Source organism: Epinephelus lanceolatus, chromosome 9, assembly GCF_041903045.1.
Source record: "Epinephelus lanceolatus isolate andai-2023 chromosome 9, ASM4190304v1, whole genome shotgun sequence".
NCBI lineage: Eukaryota > Metazoa > Chordata > Actinopteri > Perciformes > Serranidae > Epinephelus > Epinephelus lanceolatus.
Window position 1 is genome coordinate 45,521,850 of NC_135742.1, and position 22,619 is coordinate 45,544,468.

Below are 22,619 nucleotides of genomic sequence, written 5' to 3' on the forward strand. Positions count from 1 at the left end.
GAATGTGGTGTTAAGAGGTCGTGGTCATTTCACATATTTCTGTGAGATCAGGTTGTTTGCGGGGCAGACCACGAAAACAAAATAGCAATGTCCTCTTTGTTTTATTTTGGTTATGGCATAAAATGTGCAGTCTTGAAGAAGAAAATGAAAATGCAAATAGGCTGACTGATTATTAATTTTATTCATGAGTCAAATAATGCAGTCACATTCTTAAAATGAAAAAGCATTTCTGCAAATGCATTTTAATTTAAATATTGGTCACAATTCGCTTTCATACCTCATCAGATGATCATTGATAATTCCTGACTGTGTTCGCTTCATTTTTGCTCCTCTCCAGTTTGTCGAGGTCGGCTGATGTTACACAAACACACCTGGAGGTCTGCACAGAAGAGTCCTGGCTTTCCTTTTCCTCGTCCTCTTCTGACGACCACTCATAATTTAATTCAAATGTAATTTTGGGGAAAATATCCATCTTCTTGGTGTAACGCTAGTGTCAGTTTGCGTCACTGTAGTGAGTGTGACAGTTGGTTAATTAACGGTTGTGTTTATATTTATAACACCTGTGAGCGGAGTGATTTTACTGTTACAAGTCCCAGTGATGTTATACTTTTTATCAGCACTCACGGAATGCTTCTTGTCCAATCAAATTACTCGGTCGGAACTAACTGTTCCGACCGAGTAATAATTTTAATATGCCGTATAAGTATAATTTTAATATGCCGTAATTCCCTGTCTAATTTCTATTTCATATTGCTGTGAAAGCATCAACAAATTTCTCCTTTAAACAGCTGGATTTATGCAAGTTTCTCTCCAAAAGCTACATTTTACAAGATTACACTGAACACATCATGAGAATGTTGTAATGTACCTTCGGGCGATACTATTTTCACTGAATAGAGAGTGAATGCAACGCACCACATTGTAAATCAATGCAACCTCCGTGAGCTGTTCATTGCGGCCACCGGCTGCTCAGAGGTAATGATAACTCGCTCTTCTCCTGATTTCAACACGGATTTACTGTTGTTGTTGTTGTTTTATTTTTATTTTTATTTTATTTTATTTCTTTCCACATACACTCCTGAGTAGTGTAGTGATAGTTGATGAGGTGGGTAATAGGTAGATGGGTGGGTTACAGAGGAGAAAGTAGGTATACTCTTTATTCCAATGGCTTTGTGGTTGACAGGTGGGTTATGGAGGTATTTTTGTGTCTTTTTGTTGCAATCATATAAAACTGTTTTGAGAGCATATTTCTTGAACTGTAATCAAAAATCAAGTATGTAAGTACAAACATATTATCATTTTGCTTATAAATCAGTCTTCTTTGCTTGCGAGTTAAAAAGTTTTGCTTGGAAATCAGTCCTCTTTGCTTGCAAGTTAAAAAGTTTTGCTTGCAAATCAGTCCTCTTTGCTTGAAAGTAAAAAACTTTTGCTTGCAGATCAGTCCTCTGCTTGCGAGTTAAAGTTTTGCTTGCAGGTTTAACTGCACTTAATGGACAGGGCCTACGTTGATGGATGCGAGAAGAGTTTCTATTGGTGGGTTTGACGTGGCTACATACATGCTACACCCACAATTCCCTCTCTCCCACTGGAAACATTTGACAGTTGGCATTACTGCTACACCCCGGGGCATCGACAGTACTGACCGTTACGCCGTCGAATAGTTCTGCCCTGGCTAAACAAAAGCAATCTACATGCACCAGTTCAACAAACAAAAACATTCTTGCTATTATTAGTTATGTATAAACATACCTGCTCATTGATTTTTGCCACAGCTCCCGCACCGAATTCCCTGTGAACTACAGAACTCCCATGTTGGGGGGAATTAGGTCCAAGTAGACAGACAGATGTACAAAATGTTAGCATTAGCACAACTCATCCATTGGAGAAGAATAAACACTCAGAGATCAGCCATGAGGTCACACAAACTAGGCACTTAGATGACTCAAATGTAGTAGGAATATATGCGCTGAAATAATGTGCAGCAGCCTAATGGCAAGGACAGTAAGCTGCCCCATCCCCCAGTAGATGGAAGAGTGATCTCGACTGTATTTTGGCTTTGAATCTTGATTACATTCAAAGATTGCCTTTTCTTTTTCTCCCTGCAGGTTTAATTTTGAAGATGAAACACCAACAACCAACTTTGACACATTCCCCGCAGCGATCCTCACTGTCTTTCAGGTAAAGGTCAACTCCATCATGCTTTTTTTCTCCTGCTCTGCTTGTATCACTGAACTGGACTGAGAAACCTGGCCCTGTGTCTCCCCTTCAGATCCTAACTGGGGAGGACTGGAATGCCGTCATGTACCATGGGATCGAATCACAGGGGGGCGTGCACGGGGGAATGTTCTCCTCCATTTATTTCATCGTTCTCACTCTCTTTGGAAACTGTATCCTGCTCGATTGATCCAGATCACTTTACCTCTGTGGCTGTCAGAAGCGCTATAGTGCTGTAAAAGAATGTATGGTTGATTTGAGCTGGAATTTGAAATATTGATATGGTATTCATAAATCATTTGCTCTTTTCCTGAGACCACAAATAAACAGACACACTCCTCAACGTTTTCTTGGCCATTGCTGTTGATAACCTTGCAAATGCCCAGGAGCTCACTAAGGTAGAATATTTCTTTATAGTTTGTGACATTCTGGATTAATAGCAGTTTACAACAGGCGATAGAGGTAGTAGGCATGGGGATCCGTGCCCGATCTGGCACGACAGTGTACTGTATGTATGTATGCATGTACTGTATGTATCTATCTATGTATGTTTTTGCTCATACTGTCCAGGATGAAGAGGAGCAAGAGGAGGCCATTAATAAGAAGCTTGCGCTCCAGAAGGCCAAGGAGGTAAAGGAGGTCAGCCCCATGTCAGCCGCTAACATTTCCATCACAGCGTAAGTCAACCTCTTCCAATGTTTGTTCTGGCTTCCTGAAATCTCTGTTTTCTTCTTTAGCGCACCACAATAGAAAAGATACAAGGCACCTTTGGTGCACAGCTAGCTGCTATACAACTGTGCAGGATGCACATTTACTTTTTTATACAGTAATAATATACAGCATCCAGACGCTTTTTTGTTTGAAGAACAAACCCTCAACCCTAGTCTAAAAATGTGAACAATGGATACAGACGAAAGGCAGATATACAAAACAGCTGTGCCTAAGATATTTCAGTATTTCAGTATGATATTGCATACATGAGAGGTAATCCATAGCTTTAGCTAAGAACATTTACGTTGTGATTATAACCTAAATATGCAGAATCTCTACATTGTTGTCTTTTACGTAATAGTTAATTTCTGTAAAGCCCTGTTTCCTGCATGTATTTACACAAGCATCAACAACTTAATCCGAATTGTCTTTCATTTTTACTTTCATGCATGGTCTCTGATTTAGCTCTTTGGTAACTTTTCCCAGAGGACCCTGGATGTAATTGTGAAATTTGATGACGTCAACCTCTTGTTGAAACAAAGCATAATATTAAAGCCTCTGGAAACCCAAATCCACAATAGCCTTCTAACTATGTAATTTAGGGTCTTATGTACATAATATTAAACATGTAAAAACAGTTAGAAATCAGTTTCCATCCAAATTCGAAATATTTGTCTTTTAAGTTTTTGTACATTCTTGAAATTGGGTTTGATTTGGCCGTGGTTACCTCTGAGATTTATTACGCAATAAATTCCAAACCAATCATAAATCATCTGTCAGTTGTCTCATCCCGCCCCCCAGTGGCAGCGCAACAAAACCTTTCTGCTCCAGCTAAATCTGCCTCTTTGAGTCTGAGCCAAAACTGAAAGCTCACTGGAATAATCAAGGTGGCATGACAGAAAAATATCTTGATTATCTAAACTAAAACTTTTATTCAGCCGAATGAAAACGTCAGATGACAGATTTTATAGAGCTCAGGACAGCAGTGTTACTTAAAATTATTTTATTGTTTGGTGGAGTCTGAGAAACAGCTTTCTAGTCTGATGTTTAGAAAATAAAGATCGTAAACTGGCTGAACCGCTCGGCTGCGACCCAGCGGAGGTTCTGCCTCCAGCGGGCTCCCAGCAGCACTCGAATCAGGTTGACCGGCTCCAAAGCCCGGACAATCCGAGCCTTTGCAGCTCGTGGAGCTGCAGGAAGAGGCGGCTTGTGAGTGGCTGGGCTTGCCCCCAGGGCTCGGTGCCGGTGTCAGCTCGCGGGGAGGGGACATAATGTGCACCCTTCCTCACCCCTAACCCCAACCCCAAGCAGTTAGCTTTGCTACGCATAAACATATCCCCAATCGCGGAGGTGATGCTGCGGGAAACAACACAATTTTAGCCGAAGGGAAACATTATTCGAGGCGGGCAAATACTTCTACACAACGCCAGAGAGAAGGCCGGCCGGCACCGGTCTCTCCCACTTTGAGGGTCTATTCTACGAACTAACATTAATATGAATCACAAAACATTTTGAAACTTACATTCAGTGACCACCTGAAAGGAATCATTTTCAGCTGGCAGGGCTTCTGCTTCGTCATCTGAATCATCAGAGGGCTCAAACATGTACGGCTGGATTAAAGTTGTGGCAGCCATTGCTGAGCCAGGGGGATGTCAATAAAAACAAGGGAGCTGTCAATCAGAGCGTTATCTGCCACGCCCACTCTGTCCTGGCAAGTAGTCTAAACTGCAAAATGAGCTGTTTTTAAACCAGGTTTTCTAATAGTTATGAATGGTTATTTTCACTCAGACTTTTGTGGATGATTAATGAGACACTCGACTTTGATATTATATATACATTTTTACTATTTCAAGCTGTGTTTCCAAAAGCTTTAACTTTCCTCCACAGAGCCAATGTCCCAGTTAAAGTCAGTGTTTATCTTCTCACCTACAAACATTCCTTTCTTCACAAATCCCTGTTTTCTGTCTCCCAAATGACCATGACTGTAGATTACTGCATTGTCCCTTAGAAAATCAACTCTAACCCTTCCATCAACAGACAGAATATCATAATGTGTGTGTGTGTGTGTGTGTGTGTGTGTGTGTGTGTGTGAGTGTGAGTGTGTAGAGATATATAAAACAATGTACAATACACTGGGCTTCATTCACCAACAGTTCTTCAGAGAAAATTTATTCTTAAAACCCAATTATGCAGTTTTCACAAAGATTCTGACATTTACCAATGTTTTCTTATTTGGGATTTGTTCTTAGGTTAGAACAATTTAGTTATTGTGTTTTCTTCAATTCTGCAGTTAAATAATATTATGAGATTTAAATTACAATGATATTTCTGCATGTACAATGTTTTTTGATAATTATTTTTATACTTTTACCAACTAAATAAACCCAGCACTAATTCACATCAGTTGTGTTAATTGAGAAACATAACATCCAATAATTAACAATTAATCATGCAAGCCTGTCTCCCTCCAGGGGTTAGCATCTCTCTTCTGTGTTTGGCATGTTTTTTTTTTTTCCAGTTGTGCTCCCTTCTCCAAATACAGCATTCACCAAACAAGTACAGTAATAGCACGCAAATGCATAGTTTCTAGTGTTACTTTATATCCACTACTGATGCTACTATGTTCCTCAGCTTATTTGGCGTTGACTGCATGCAGAAGTACGTCCACTTCAAAACTATTGTTTTTTTAAGGGTTTTCTTTTGTTGCTTTTTTGGCATTTGTTTGGGTGTTCTTTACTTAATTCTCTCAGCATTTCTTTTCAATTTCTGTGTGCACACAGCCCAGTCTTATGCCTTTTTATGAGGATTGGCAGAGTGTTATTCTACTGTAAATAGGATCAACTGGCACATACTTTCAATTTAGAGGACAAGGACATTCATCATTAAAAGAACACAATTCTGCAGTTTAAAAACATTTTGTTTTAAAACAAAAACAAACAACAAACATGAATTTGACACAGACTTTTCCTAGGACCTTTGTCAAGAACAAATTTAAGGAAAACTTAGAAGAATATTGTTGAATGAGGCCCATGATAACTATCTCTGCTTTACCATTCTTCTAAAGATACCTGTTTACTGTTTTGTATCGTGTAACAAACTGTTATCTTATGTATCTTATGGCTATTTTTTGCAAAGAATTTGCATAACAAAAACAAAAGAGTGCTCTGGAGGCATAAATAATCCTATGGTGGTATTCATCCTCAGCGAGTGGAGTCAAGAAGATTTACTGAGAACTTTTAGAGCGCTTGGTAGCTATCCTATATGGTAAAGCTGCATGGCAAAAACAATATACACCTTTGATCTTGAGATGCTGACTTATACACACACACACACAGACATGCAGAGTTTAATCTATCCCAATTTCAAGATACTTCAAATAGATCCTGACAAAATAATTTACAATGCTGTAAAAATTAGGTGTGCAACTTTGTTTTCTTAGATTGTGAAATTTGGTTAAAACTGACTCTGGTGTTCCTCATCAGCTCTGTGGTACTTTTATGCCTCTTTGAACTCATTTTTGTTTCAAGCAGCCAGTTTCTTATGAAAAACGCACTGTACACTACCTGCTCGGCACCAAGCAGCTCACAGACACAGATACCTACTAGCTGGTGATTTAGCAGCTGAAGAGTCAGGTATTTTTCTCAGGAGTTTGTGGAGACCAAAACAGAGCTAAAAGTAGAGTGAAAATTGAATTTGCATACATCAGGTGGACACAAACTACAAAATGAATACTTCAGTCCTGAGTTTTTAGCTTATTTAGCTCCCTAGAGATAGCCAAAACCAAAACTTTTAACGCAGCTTCAAGTCCTGCAAATTCTTCAACCAGGTCTTTTTTTGTTTACCTCATCCAAACCTAATGCAGGAGCCTCTAGACATGGGAAAACAGAGTGGCTTAGTGTAAGTGCAAGTTCTGGCCCATGTAAACCACAGCTGAGACTAGTTGCATTATGGGGCCAGTAAAATGAACATTAATCGAAAAATTCTCTTGCACACAGAAACACAGTGGGCTATTTTGCAGTAACAGCAAAATTATACACCAGGTTTTTATTTAAAGGATGCCTTATCAGTAGACTTTACCAAATCCATGGATTTGACATGATTGCCTGTCGCAGCACAAAATAGTTTGTGTCCTCACACAGGCATTACTTGCTGCTGCAATTGATCTACAGCATTACTGGGTTTTTGCTACTACCCCGACTATTTAGCAAAAGATTTTTCAGGATCACCCATGACATTATTCTATCCAGAGCTGCTCTACCACAACAAATATCCCTAAAATTCAGTTATCTTGAGCCTGTTTATAGATTTTAGTATAACCCTACCCTGTCATATCTGGGCTTTAATGGTATTTCCCTTGCACCATTTGCATAAAAACAGAAGAAGAAAAAAACTGTCACTATGGCAGTCAGGATTTCCCTGACAGACCATTTCTGTGGCATTCCCTGTCTGGTTCAGTCTCAGTCATTGACTGCCCATTGCATTAAAACATGATGGGAGATCAAAGGACATAGAGAAGACAGAGAAATGTTGAATGGTGTCTGGCTGTAACTCTGACTTCATCCTATGATGTTCCCTCTCCCCCATTTTTGTTTTGTGCATGTGCAGTTTTCTAACACGCAGTCGAGGTAACGCGCACTCTAGCAACTCATCCATCTGCAGCGTTAACTCACTGTGAGTTATTACCTCTTTGTTACTATGTTTAAAGCCCCCAATCACCCCTCTTCTTCTGCTGTCTAACTGTCTTCTTTTGGTGTCATCATGTCATTCTTCTGTGTGAATTATCCAGAACAACATAACAGCTCCTCTGTGATCACACCTTCTGATGGAGCTGCATGGTGTTTCGTTATTTCCATTCCCAATTTATGTTCTTATTGTTTCTCTGTAAAGTGTCATGAGTGTTTTTGTCAGCGATCATGGTATCTGCCCATTTGTGATTGACATGTTTCTGTCTGAGAATGACTTTTTTCACTGCATCTCTCCTGTAGAAAAATAGGACATATCATTGTTCATACTTTGTGTTCATTATGTATATTTCCAGCTGTGATTCTTTTTCCCAAGTCAGTTGTAAGTATGTATTGTATGTTTTTACTGTTGTGTAAGCTTTAGACTTGTGTAATATAGGTGAAGAACATGACTGCTCAGTGGAAACACAGACATATGCTAAGTGACTGAGTAGGAAACAGCAGTTGTTGAGTTCATTCCTTACCATCATGCAACAAAAACACTAAAGAAAGCTTTACTTTCTTGAATAACTTTAAAAAATTAGTTGAAAGCTGTCAAGTATATTGATTGCCCAGTAACAATAATAAAAGCAGTAGATACCTTACATTTTACCACATTACACCCAAAACAGTTGTAGCACCTTTAATAGGAGACAGTATGACAACCTGCTGAGCAAACTCTTATTAGGTTGTCTTACCGTCTCTTATTAAGGCTTTGTTGTCAGCAAGCAGATTAGATCACACACCATTACTCTCTTATTACATTGTATAAAACTTTAGGGCACATTGTTGTAATTTCTTTTGTTGACAAAGTTCATTTTTTCAATAAATTAAACACGGTACATCGTAGCTCAAACAACTGAGATTGACAGTTATTTTTTTCTTACGCATAATATTTTCATTCTCAAAAATGCAAAGAACATAATCATACACTGTACACATAATTTTCCATTTTCTCCCACTCCGTCATTCCCTTATCCAGTCCTTACCTCCAAATTCCAGAAACACAGAACAAATCACACTGCCTCAAATGCCAACTGGCATCTTACAGCACTATGAACTTAAGTAGTTTACAAAAAAATTATTACATAAAAAGCAGGAGAGAAATACAAAAGAAAAAAATCTATAGAATCTTTAATGTATCAAAGTAGTGTTTAACTGAACCCCAAGTGGATCTGAATTTCTCAAGCTGTACTGACAATGAAAAGTTTCTTCAATTTAAGGAGAAACTGTCACATTCTGCTCTTGAATGCACCTCAGTCTCTCTCTGCCAATCAGCCACACCTGCTCTCACTCTCCTGATCACCCACACCTGCAGCCCATCCCCAGCAATCAAGCCAGCATAAAAGCCTCAGTCCCACACTCACCAGTTGCCAGATTGTTCTTTGCCATGCGAGACTTTCCAGCGTTTTCCTGCCTGACTCTACGGTTCCAACCCTGTTTGTTCCCGACCTGCCTGCTCTGTCTGATCCCGGTAAACCACCTCAGCCTTCTGTCCTTGACCACGAGTTTTGCCTTGTCCTCCTGGTTTCTGTCTGCCCGGCTGGTGGATGTCCGCCGCAATCTCTGGGCTGCAGTGAGTTTTCTGTTCTTCGTCTGACTGTGTTCCCTGTACGGGCACGTCTGTGTCTCGCAGGCTTCTGAACTGTGCCTTCGTCCAGCCTGCTCTTTCAGAGACTGTCTTAAGTTCTCACCAGAGAGATCACTCTCCCGCCATCTTAAAGACTCAGTGAACTGTGCTCTAGTCAGACTGTTCTCTGCTGTCTGTCCTGAACATGACTGTGTGCTGAAAATAAAAGAAGCTGTGATTGAACTGATTCTGCGATTCTACGTACTGCTTTTGGGTTCATACCACCCCGCTAACAGTACAATCTGGCCAGTCATGGACCCAGCACACCCACAGAACTGGTTTGAGAGGATCGAGACTGTCCTCACACAGCATGAGCTGAGAATGGTGGAGATGGCGGCTCAATTCCAGCAAGCCACGGAGGCTCAAGCTCAAGCCCTCACCGCTCTCACAGCCCAGGTGCAGCAACTGACCGCTGCGCTGTCCTCTGCCGCCACACCTGCTCCAGCACCACCCGCTCCAGCACCAGATCCTCCCCAGCCACCTCCAGTCCTGCCCCGGATGATCTCCGAGCTGCGAGTGGGGACGCCGGAGCGCTACAATGGGAACCCTGAGCTCTGTGGTCCATTCTTAACCTCCTGCTCCATCATCTTCAGTCTGCAACCCTACACATTCGCCACAGGTGCTAAGGTGGCGTATGTCATCAGCAATTTGACAGGCAGAGCTCTGTTTTGGGGAACTGCAGAGTGGGAGAAGCAGACCGCGGCCTGTGCATCATTCCAAGCCTTCGCTGATGAGCTACACAAGGTGTTCGGTTTAAGTTCATCCAGTCAGGACGCTGCTCTCCATGCACCAGGGAGATCAGACTGTGGCAGACTTCTCCATTGACTTTCGGACCATGGCTTGACGGAGCGACTGGAATGCGCCTGCTCTCTGTGACGCATATCTGCATGGTCTTGCAGATTATATAAAAGACGAGCTGGTCTCCTACCCCCTGCCATCCACGCTGGATGGTCTCATTGAGCTTGCCACCAGAGTGGATCAACGCGTCCGAGACCGACAGAGGGAGAGAAGACACCCAGCCACTCGTCGCCACCCTCCAGTACGTCAACGGGGACCTTCGCCTGTCGTCAGCTCCGCCCACTTCATAGCACAGGCAGATCCAGGGGAACCCGAAACCATGCAGCTGGGCAGTACCTAACTTTCCCCCGAGGAACGAGAACGCCGCCGCAAGGGGAACCTCTGCATGTACTGTGGTGGGGCAGGTCACTTCGTCTCCCGCTGCCCAGTAAAAGGGGGGACTCATCAGTGAGGGAGGAAGTCCTGGTGAGTCGCAGCTATGCCAAATCTTGCTCTCGACGTCGCCCTCTGACCCATGTGAAATTGGTTCTCCCTGGTGGCTCACACACCCTGGCCACTTTCATCGACTCAGGGGCTGAGACTAACATCATGGACGAGGGTCTGGCAAAGCAGTTTGGGATTGAGATGAGTCCACGCTCCTGCCCAATCCCTGCCACTGCTCTGGATGGCCACCTGCTGGGAACAGTCACACATCAGACCTCGCCTATCCACATGCTGTTCTCAGGCAATCATCATGACACCATCCGGTTTCACCTCCTTCCGTCACCTGAACACCCCATGATTTTGGGGTACCCATGGCTCTGCTGCCATAACCCCCACATAGACTGGGCCACAGGGGTCATCTTGGGCTGGAGCCACCAGTGCCACCGGGTGTGCCTGAAGGATGCTTTCACCCCTCCAGCGAACTCACAGACCAGTTCCTCTTCCAACCTTTCCGGAGTTCCCACAGAATACCATGACTTTAAAGAGGTATTCTGCAAGGTCAAGGCCACCTCTCTGCCCCCGCATCGACCCTATGACTGTGCCATAGACCTAAAGCCCGGCACCACTCCTCCCAGGGGCCGCCTGTACTCTCTGTCAGGCCTTGAAAGAGAAGCCATGGAGGCTTACATCAATGACTGTCTGGCAGCTGGGCTCATTCGCCCCTTTTCATCTCCTGCAGGGGCTGTTTTTTTCTTTGTGGAGGAAAAAGGATAAGACGCTACGACCCTGCATAGACTTCCGGGGGCTCAACGAAATCACCATCAAGAACCGGTATCCTCTACCCCTGATCTCTACAGCCTTCGAAGTACTCCAGGGGGCCACAGTGTTCATCAAGCTCGACCTCCGCAATGCTTATCACCTGGTTCGCATCAGAGAGGGGGATGAATGGAAGACCGCCTTCAACGCCCCCACAGGACATTATGAATATCTGGTGATGCCCTTCGGCCTAACCAACGCCCTGGTGGTCTTCCAGACGCTGGTTAATGATGTCCTCCAGGACACGATTAACAAATATGTGTTTGTTTACCTGGATGACATCCTAATCTTCTCCAGGTCCCTGAATGAACATGTTCATCATGTTCAGACTGTCTTGCAGCGCCTCCTGGAAAACTCGCTTTATGTTAGAGCAGAGAAGTGTGAGTTCCACGCCTCATCTGTGCCCTTCCTTGGGTTCATCGTGGGCCAGGGAAGTCTACAGATGGATTCAGCCAAGGTGGAAGATGTAACGGCCTGGCCAGTCCCAGGAAACCGCAAGCAACAACAGTGCTTCTTAGGTTTTGCCAACTTCTACAGACATTTCATCCGTAATTACGGCTCCATCGCGGCCCCGCTCACTGTCCTGACGTCCTCTGAGGTTCCCTACTGGTGATCTCTGTCAGCTGAAGGGGCCTTCCAGACCCTCAAGGACCGCTTCTCTTCAGCTCCCATCCTCCAAGTCCCTGACCCAGAATGGCAGTTCATAATTGAGGTGGACGCCTCCGACATAGGGTTGGGGGCAGTCCTATCCCAACGGGCGGCCAGCAACCAGAAACTCCAACCCTGTGCTTTCTTCTCCTGGCGCCTTTCTCCTGGGGAGAGAAATTACGACATCGGCAACAGGGAACTACTGGCCATGAAGCTGGCGCTGGAGGAGTGGCGACACTGGTTGGAGGGGGCCAGACAGCCGTTTCTTGTATGGACTGACCACAAGAATCCTGAATACATACAGTCCGCCAAGAGACTCAATTCACGCCAAGCACGGTGGGCCCTCTTCTTCACCCGGTTCGACTTCACCCTCTCCTACAGGCCGGGATCCCGCAACTCCAAACCAGATGCCCTGTCTCGCCAGTTTCAGTGGGAGGAGGAGACAGCTGCCACTGACACCATCCTCCCAGCACCGTGCATTCTGGCATCACTTACCTCGGAGGTGGAGGAGAGGGTGAGAGCCACCACCGAAGGCCCAACTGATTGTCTTCACATCCTGCCAGCATTGAGGGCAGAAGTGCTTCAGTGGGCCCACGCATCACACTTGTTTTGCCACCCTGGAATGCAGAGGACTCTGGACATTCTTCGGCAACGCTTCTGATGGTCCACCATGGATGAGGATGTCAGGGACTACGTCAGTGCCTGCCCAACCTCCAATCAGCAGAAGTTGCCTCGCCAAGCTCCGCCTGGTCTCCTGCAACCCCTTCCAGTGCCTCAGCGTCCTTGGTTCCACATATCTGTAGATTTTGTCACCGGGTTGCCACCTTCTGAGGGGAATATGGCCATTCTCACCGTGGTGGACCGGTTTTCCAAGATGGCCCACTTCACGCCTTTGTCCAAGCTTCCCTCGGCCAAGGAAACAGCTCAGCAGCCGTCTTTTGGCTGCATGGCATCCCTGCAGACATGGTGTCGGATAGGGGGCCCCAGTTCACATCGGCGTTCTGGAAGGAGTTCTACAGTCTCTTGGGAGCCACGGTCAGTCTGTCCCCTGGGTTTCACCCACAGTCTAATGGCCAGACCGAGAGGGTGAACCAGGAGATGGAGGTTGCACTACGGTGTGCAGCTTCTAAGAACCCCTCCTCCTGGTTCAAGCAACTGCTGTGGGTGGAATATGCCCACAACACCGTGACCAGCTCTGCCACAGGCCTGTCCCCATTCCAGTGTGCCTATGGTTACCAGCCACCCCTGTTCCCAGCCCTGGAGGGCAAGGCAGCGTGTTCTTCTGTCCAGGCCTTTATCCGCCACTGCCGTCGAACCTGGGCCCAAGCCCGAGCAGCTCTCCTGAAAACTGCAGGAAGAAACGCCACTTCAGCCAACAGACGGTGCTCGAAGGCTCCTGAGTATAAGGTGGGCTGAAGGTGTGGCTCTCGACCCGGGACCTTCCTCTGCGGGTCGAGTCCAACAAGACGGCTCCCAGGTTCATGGGTCCCTTCGTCATGGAAAAGATCATCAATCCAGTGGCTGTCCGGCTTAAGCTTTCCCAGTCCATGAGAGTTCACCCAACCTTTCATGTCTCCACGTTTGTTTTAGGACGTCAGGGGCCCTGCCAATTAGCCACACCTGCTCTCACTCTCCTGATCACCCACACCTGCAGCTCATCCCCAGCAATCAAGCCAGCATAAAAGCCTCAGTCCCACACTCACCAGTTGCCAGATTATTCTTTGCCATGCGAGACTTTCCAGGTTTTCCTGCCTGACTCTATGGTTCCAACCCTGTTTGTTCCCGACCTGCCTGCTCTGTCTGATCCCCGGTAAACCACCTCAGCCTTCTGTCCTTGACCACGAGTTTTGCCTTGTCCTCCTGGTTTCTGTCTGCCCAGCTGGTGGATGTCCACCACAGTCTCCAGTCTGCAGTGAGTTTTCTGTTCTTTGTCTGACTGTGTGTTCCCTGTACGGGCACGTCTGTGTCTCGCAGGCTTCTGAACTGTGCCCTCGTCCAGCCTGCTTTTTCAGATACTGTCTTACCAGAGAGATCACTCTCCCGCCATCTTAAAGACTCAGTGAACTGTGCTCTAGTCAGACTGTTCTCTGCTGTCTGTCCTGAACATGACTGTGTGCTGAAAATAAAAGAAGCTGTGATTGAACTGATTCTGTGGTCCTACGTACTGCTTTTGGGTTCATACCACCCCGCTAACAGAAACACTAGATCCCCAAACACATAGAAGAATTTGAAGGATCTTATGTGTCAAAAGGGTTGAGAGAAAGTGGTTGTGGTTTTGTGTCTATTTCCTAAAGTGTGATCTTGGTCACCCTGAACACCAAAGTTGCACAATCAGACGTTGGGTTATTGCATTAGATTGGTATCCCAGTAATTTGTTGGTCGTGGGCACAAAAATGATCAGCTCTAGTTTGGTAAAAATAAGTCCTTAATTCACCAAGTAAGCAGTGAAATGCTCTCCATGCTGTATTGCCCCACTGTCTCTCAGCTGATGGTTGAGCAGCGGGTCTCAGTCTTTCTTCGGAGGTGAAAGCATAGTAAAATGACAAAAAATGGCCATGTACTCCACCAGTAGTCAAAATATTTGTTTAATAGTCCAACCTTAAGCCCTTTTTAGATAGGAATCATGCAAATTTGCAAGCCCAATCAGTATTTTTTCAGCATTGGCAGTATAGAAACAAAATCGGGGAGTGCTGCAAAATGCCGCCTACCTACTTTTGTTCATACAGAATGCGCCTTTGTCTGGGCAATGGGGGGCGTGAGCAAGTAACAAAATGTGTAGCTCAGCGTGTGACATAACCAGTGACGTGGGAGGGAAGCCGCGGCTAGTCAGATCCTTGGCGATTCTCTCGTAAGTCGGCCTGTTCTGTCATCTGACGGTTAATGGCCTCTTCGTTTGCAAGGGCAAGGAGGCTGCGCAATTCCTTGTCTCCCCAGTTGCTCATCTTTACTGTAGTGTCTGTCAGGTTTGCATTTCCCTCTTGCTACTAGTACTAGCTGCTCACTAATTCCTGCTATCAGCCGTTTCCTGTTTATCCACCACCAGTGGCTCACATGTGCGGCGTCATCAACAGCTCCTCCCACAAGTCTTCAATAGCCCCTCCCATTGCGGAAGGCTGCCTCTGTCTGTTTAAACTAAAAGGGTCCAGCGAATATGACTACCCTCCAAGAAAACTGGCCACCTCGGATCAACTCGCCGGCTCTGTGTGTCTAAATGCTCGCAGCTTGCTGGCAAAATGGCCCAACATTCGCGGAAAATCTGGCAATGTAAAAGGGGCTTTAGTCTCCTGCACACCTTTGTCCAAGTGAAGAGCAAAACTTTCATGCAAAGTAACGCACACACAGGGACTGTGTGTTTGTCATTGGCGACAGCTGACACCTGCCTGAATATCTTAGTCAGCCAATACATTGTAAAAAAAAAAAATATATATATATATATATATATATATATATATATATATATATCCTTGTAACATCCTCAGTCTGCACTCATAAATGATGCCATTTTCACTTGTGAACACGCAGCTAGTTTGAAATAGGAGATAAGAAGGAAAATTTGTTTTTGGATGCATCCAGAACACACCTCCTGGATAACCAGAGGTGGAGAAGTTGAAAGAGCTTATAGTTCTTCCAAGTACCACTGTTGTCACCTGTTTGTGGAAGTACAGCAGATTTTGAAGCAGCCACCAGAGAAACAGAGAGCACTATAAAAACATGTTATTATATGTCACATTATACCCCAAACTTTGATGGATAAAGTTAATGTTGAAAAATGGTGAAGTTATCCTTTAACAGAATTACTCACTGAAAAAGCTCCACAACATGGCTCTTTCTTCCCCTAACAGGTTACAAGCTAACAAAAAGCCCAGGAATTTACTTGATAACCCGTGATAATATAACAGACTGTACTGAAGTCAAAACTAGCACTTAATGGGTCTCATTCATGAAAAGTTAGTAAATCTGTGTGTAGATTTGCACATAAAAGCCTACTCTACTAAAAACCTACTCCGGATTCAGGAACGCTGCGGGAAACTCAGATTTGATCGTAAACACGTGTGTATGATCATGAATGCCAATCCATCGTAAAGTGACAGCGCGCTCCCGGTAATCAGCAATTAGCATAAATCCCCGCCCATGAATAACCAATGGATTTAAGAAAAAACATTTTATTTTCTTCAGTTAGTAGTGGTGCGACAGGGACAGGCAAAGCGAAGGCCTGGAGGGAGGTAACAGATGCTGTTAATGTTGTCTCTGTGGTACAAAGAACCAGAGTTGTCAGAGGTGAAGCGTAAATGGTTTGATATGAAACCGGAGGCAAAGAAACGCATAAGCACACACAAAAAAATACAGCGGTCACCAAACAAATAGAAGATTCATTTGTGGGGTTTTGAATGAAGTGGGAACGGGAAACCAGAGATGTTTTGTGCGTAATGGATAAACTCTAAATCAGTGATGGCTGTCGGAATGTAGAGCTATTTAACATTTATTTTAACAAATGATACTGATAACATATAGCCTACAGCAGTTTTGTATGCATCGTCTTCAAATTAGTCTATTTGAATCTTAATAGCCTAAAGCTCTGTTTTATACAACGTAAATTAAACATTTTTCAAATCAGATTTATTCATTCAAATGATCAAAAAGCCACAAAAAAAACAAAAACAAAACGTGTTGTCTCAAATAATTCTTTCAGCTGGCATGTGCTCCTTCGTGGCTCCACCACCTGCTGCCCCTGCTGAACCCAGGCACCGAGGCTGAAGAGGCTGTGATCCGGCTGTCCTTATGGATATTTTTATTATCATCATTCAACATGTAGAAAGAACATGTAATCTATTGAGTCGATTTACATAGATAATTCACAATCATGAACCTAATCTGGATCTTAAACCTGCTAATTGCCAACTAATTTAACTAAATGTGTTATATTTTTAATATTTTGTCATGTTTAGATTACGTGTTTCAAAGGCATCTGTGTATTGTGTACATAACAGAGCGCAACACGAGTTAAAATTGAAATTTCCAATAGTGACAAGCAATATTTATCTGCTTTACTAAATTTACACAAGCACTACGAGCGGTCAGGAGCAGGAGTAGATTTTGTTAGTAGCTACGAAAAGATCGGAGCTAGTAAAATATTGATGAATGCGGACATGCACGTAAATTTCCGTCTGCGAATAGTTTACACACAAATTCCTTCTGCTCACGTTTCATGAATGAAACCCAATGTCTTTATAGTTTCACCTGTTTTTTTCACTCTTTGTGTGTTTCTTGCTCTTCCTAGTCCCACCTCCTCTAAGAACCTCGTAGGTTAAGATACTAATCTCTAATTGGCTCTGACTGGCTAATAACCAATTGACACCTTGCCACCCATTGCACACAGAGGAAAGAGGACCTGAGACATTCAAGGTCTTCTCAAAACGACACTATATTAAAGGGATTACACGCCACCCATAATTAAGCCAGCCCAGATTTTAAGACATACTGTGTTTCTGCTCAGATAAATACATATTTAAAAAAACAAACAGTATGTAAACAAAATTAGCAGGGTGCTACAAACACATTTTATGTAGTGAGATGTTGAAAGAAATGCTATGGAAAATAACTTTAGGTGACTCAAATAACTCTAAGGGCTCTAGTTTCCCGGCGCAGCGCAGGGTGGCGGACCCCGCACAGAGCTAGTTTTGAGCAGCGCAACCCGAGGCGCGCTCAGTTTGGTAGTTTGGCAGACAGAGGTGCGCTGAGATGGGTGTGGCGGCGCAGCAGGGGGAGGTGTCGACAGATCCAGCTTGGCGCAGTGACAGTTTCGTCCCAAAAGGCTTCGCCGAAGGTGCGCTAAAAGCTCGCCAACTGAAACCACGTCTACTGTCAGCGCAGGGGGAGCGCAGCCAGTGTAGCGGAAGTTTGGCTGACTGGCGGACAGTGCGCACACGTCACCAAAATCTCACAGGCAGGTTTCCAGAATATCAGGCACATTAACGATGCAATAAATAGCCAAAAAAACACTATTCAATGCAACCATCTGCGATCAGCACATAAATGTATTTTTATATCGACTGTCCCGTAACATCTGATGTCAGATCAAAGGGGATTGGCATCGTTTGGCACGTTTGGCACGCATAATGGAAACCCAACATGATTTGATTAACACAGCTGCAAACTAATGAGTTCACATCCCTCTCAGCCAACCACAAACAGCCACAGCATCAGATAGGGAGTATATATTCAGCATCTGTCATCTTAGAAAAGTCAAAAGAAACAGAGTGAGACTGCAAGAGAGAAAGAGAGAGCGCACGCGCGCACGAGAGAAACGCAACATTGATTTACAATTGTGGTGACCTCCTCCCAGGCTACCTTTGCATCATCAGCCCGTGGAGGTCTGCTCGCAGTTCCGTATATTCGGACACTGCGAGCTTGGACCTCCTGGACCAAAACATCAGTTTCCTCCTGGGAGAAGTTTGACCGTCTGACGCTGCTGCTCTCTTCTGCCATGGCGAATTGAGTAAACTCTCATTACGCCTTCGCGCGGCGCATTTAAGGGTGAGGAGAGGGGCTCATTTGATTGGTGTGATGTGTGTAAAACCCACTCCACACTTTCTCTCCTCCCTCTTTCCGACTTGCGCAGGTAGGAGGGACGGAGGTGGGAAAGAGGAGTAGCTGCGCCAGGCGCACGGTGTGCCAAACTTGCAAAATCCGCCTGGCCACACCCAGTTGGCGAAGCGCAGGTGCGCTGCGCCTCCACCTTGCCTGGTCTGCGAAACTAGAGCCCTAAGAAGCATCAGTGTGATGCCTCACTATGAGAGGAGGCATAACCTGTTGTGAAGCATTGAAAGAGAACTACCAGGGAAGCCCAGTATCATTATATCCTGTCCCCATTATTTCCCTGCTTCTTCCCAGCAAAAACAATTTATTTTTGGTTTTTGTATAATTTTGCCTATCTACTGTACATGTTTCTTTCCTTGTCACTTATTAGCCCCCTCTGTGCTTTTGTCTGTAATCTGTTTCTGTCCCTTTCAAGTTCCTTCTCTCCCTCTGTTTGTTTCTCTGTTTGTTGCTCCCTTTTTGTGTTTTTAGGAGTTATGTCTGCACTCCAGTTCATCACTACTTGAGGTAAACCCAACCACCTGCTAGCAAGGTGGTTTATCATGATGATTACATGATTCCTTATTGCATACTTGATCATGATCACATTATTTATGTTGTTGAAAGCAAAATAAAACAGAGTTGCCCTGCGCCATCATGCACAACATGTTATGGGCTTTTCTGTTCATTCAGTGAGTCCTGTCCCATATTGTCCATTCACCTGTTAGCAGGACCGCTTAAAGAGGGTAGTGCTATATACTTGCTCTTGAGGTTTTATATACCGTATGTTGTAGGTAAGTATGGAGAGTGTTATTGTAGTATAATGGGGAGTTTGGGATTAAGTTAACAGTAATTTCTGTTCCTAATCTGTGCAGTGAACAGATTGATTACTCTGATGAAATGCCCCATAAAGAGATGGCATTGTAAGATGTAATTTCCCACCATGAAGATAACACTGTTTTTAGTTCACTCAGTATCAAAAGTGCATGCATTCAGCCATTTCAAAGTACTGTATTACACACAAACATTGACAAAAAAGTAGCATGTCAAATCATGGTAATGTAGCCCATGCTTGGCCTTTGTTCAGACATATCCATGGACGAGCTGTTTCCACAGTAGACTGTGATAAATGGACCCAGTAGTTTGCTGTGTTGAAAGCTCAATTGCATTTAGATCATACTGTAAATCGTTCAGCATGTAGGGACTATGTGTGCCATCCTGAAATATAAAATGAAATATACTACTGGTATTATGTGCCATGAAGTATAAAGCACATACAAACTGAATGTGTCACGTTTCAAAAGAAACCATGCATGTCAGTGCTCCATGAATGATGCCAATAGCATTTGTAGAAATAACTATTGTGACCAAATTGTCACACTACATCAAAGTAGAATGTGTAGAAAATGATTTCCAGTGTTTTTCTTGCACTCAGTCTTAGTGGTTTTGATTTGTCTGGTTCTTCTGCTCTTCCCCAGTAAGGAGCAGCAAAAGTCAATGAAGACAATGTCAGTGTGGGAGCAGAGGGCCAATCAGCTGAGGAGGCAGAACCAGGCGAGCTGCGAGGCCCTCTACAGTGAGCTGGAGCTTGAGGAGCATCTCCGCCTGTCCTCGGCTCTCCACATCCGGCCAGACATGAAAACCCACCTTGACCGGCCGCTTGTTGTTGAGCCTCATGACGGGCCTTTTTTGGCCAGCCACCAGCATCACCATCATAAGCCCTGTATGCCAGAGGAGGCAGATACTGCCGACGACCCTCCCCCTCCTGTGCCTCACCATCCCCGCCGCCACCACCGCCATAGAGATAGGTATCGGGCCAGAACGAGAGAGGAGATGAATGATAACGGTGGCACTAGTAAGGGCGAAGGCCACCATGTCCACCATAGCAGCTCCAAAGACCACAATGGCAGCCGGGGCAAAGATGGGAGGTGCGAAAGGTCCCACAGCCGAGAAAGAGGCAGGAGACATCACCATCAGAGCTCAATGGATGACAGCGGAGGTGGAGGAGTCATGTGTGAGAGAGAGCATTGGCATCATCATTCACACCGGCAGTCTCGAGGGGGCATTGGGACTGTGAACAGTGGAGGGAGGGGAGCACGAAGATACTGCCACAAAGATGGACATTCATCTAACAGGGATGGGGAAAGGAATCCCAGAGGAGACAGTGGGGCCAATGGAGAGAGGAGGAGACAACGGAGTCATGGATCCAGGGACCAAGCCACAGTTAAAGGAGAGGAGTCCAATGAGAGAGAGAAGACCCACAGCCATGGGTAAAAATCAAAACTACCATATAGTTAATACTTTTTTTTCTGAACAGTGACCTTACAGGACTCTGAACTCTGGCTAACAGGGATCAACTACAGTTTCTCAGTAGACCTTTTTTTTTTTTTTTAGATTTGAAATGAAACATTAACTATGAGTTTAAATGGCTGACCCTCAGATTTCATTTGAGAGTGTTAACATCCACATCAGATGAACAATGTCGGAATTGCCCTACAATTTGAGTTAAAGTCAAAATAAACTTAAGTCATATTTAGTACCGGGATGTAAATCATGCAAATTTTAACCAATTTTCAGAAAATTGCTAAAAGAAAATGCAATGTGCATTTCCATCCACTACTGTTGTTCAAGTAATAGGAGTTGGCATAGCACTAACCTTCCAGTCTGGTGCTATGACACAAATGCAGAACAAGGGGGTGACAAGATGACACAACTGAAGGAGCACCAGTTAAACCACAATTGGTGTCGCTACTTGCATTCTTAGAAGGAGCAGAGGCCTCAGTAGACATTTAGGTCATATGCTTCCAACTGTAAAAACCATTTAGATATTTTTTTCTTAGAGAAGTAGAGTTTTCACTCAAAATTGAAAATGCTTGTAAAAGCAGGTGGAAGGAAACGCACCCACTGACTATCTGAAGTCTACAACCTAACTGATAAATTACTTTTCTCTTCAGTCTGGTGTTGTGCAGTGAGACACATGCTTAGTTATTCAGCTATGCTATGTTAGAAAAATGAACTCAGTTGAAATCTAAGCTGAAGTAATCTGTAATCATGTCATGGAACATAGAGCACATATCATAATACATACCCTCCCACAACTTCATATACAGAGGGCAGTGTACTCTTTGTAATGAGTAATATGTTTGTCCCATTAAAGAAAGTGAAAAAATATGCTATTATACCGCTAAATGTAAGATATATGTTTGTTGTTGTCATATATTTTGCTGTATATTTTGGTTTCAGGGAATGTAGCACCATGTATTGCAGCCCCCACCCCATATGGATCAGAAACCCCTTTTAAAAGCCACAGTGTGACTGGAATACTGTTCCTAAAGCTGAAAGTCAGCACTTAAAACTTGTCACTGTTTGATTTCAAACAAGACAGAGCCTAAACAATGCGTAAACAATGAAAGCACATCACCGTCCTGATCATTCTGAGGTACACTTGCCTTTTGGCAGGAAAATTAAAATTGCACTGGAAGAGATCATCAAAGATTCTGTCTTTGGATTAAATATTAAACCCTTTGACATTATGTCATCTTACAGCAACATGTTTTTCTTCCGCTGGTCTGTAATGTTTTGTCACACCCATTAGCCTTTGTTATATCAAATTAATTTCACTGACAGTGGTGGCAAGTTACACAATCATTGTTTACCCCCTAGGCATCAGTGTGAGATATCATTTAAGAATATACTGTATAATAATATTTAAGATGCTATTTCTGTTCTAGGGACAGGTTTTGTGACCCAGGGGGGGATTCCCTTGCCATCTCCCCCCTGCAGGGCTCTGGGGGGAGCATCTGGCCTCCTGACCAACCAGAGGACTCAGACAACCAGAGGAATGTCAGAAGAACAGGCCAAACCTCCATCCAAATTCCTCCTGTGACCATCACCTCCCCACCTGGAGAGACCACCCTCATACAAAGTCAGTACCAACCGAAGCCTGCATTATGCACATATAACTGCCATTATGGCAGGTACATTGAGGATCTTTTTTCATAGGACAGTATGCTGAGTACTCAGGAGATGAGGAACTTCTTCAACAGATTAGTGTCTGCATTGTGTGCTGTTTGCATGTACCG

The 22,619-nt window shown here is 44.2% G+C and overlaps 1 protein-coding gene across 7 annotated transcripts in view; it reads left to right on the plus strand.

Moving 5' to 3' along the window:
- Positions 1 to 22,619, plus strand: part of cacna1ba (calcium channel, voltage-dependent, N type, alpha 1B subunit, a) — a 775,969-nt gene that overhangs the window by 402,966 nt on the left and 350,384 nt on the right. For 6 of the 7 annotated variants that reach the window (XR_013492059.1, XM_078170996.1, XM_078170991.1 and 3 more), the window contains 7 exons: positions 2,106 to 2,178; positions 2,270 to 2,387; positions 2,545 to 2,612; positions 2,785 to 2,891; positions 19,030 to 19,065; positions 20,016 to 20,807; positions 22,269 to 22,462. Coding sequence is in view for 6 of the 7 variants with exons in the window: in XM_078170996.1 (XP_078027122.1) it covers positions 2,106 to 2,178; positions 2,270 to 2,387; positions 2,545 to 2,612; positions 2,785 to 2,891; positions 19,030 to 19,065; positions 20,016 to 20,807; positions 22,269 to 22,462 (1,388 nt within the window). In the remaining variant the exon portion in view is untranslated. The remainder of the gene's footprint in view (positions 1 to 2,105; positions 2,179 to 2,269; positions 2,388 to 2,544; positions 2,613 to 2,784; positions 2,892 to 19,029; positions 19,066 to 20,015; positions 20,808 to 22,268; positions 22,463 to 22,619) is intronic. The other variant, XM_078170992.1, reaches the window with a different exon arrangement.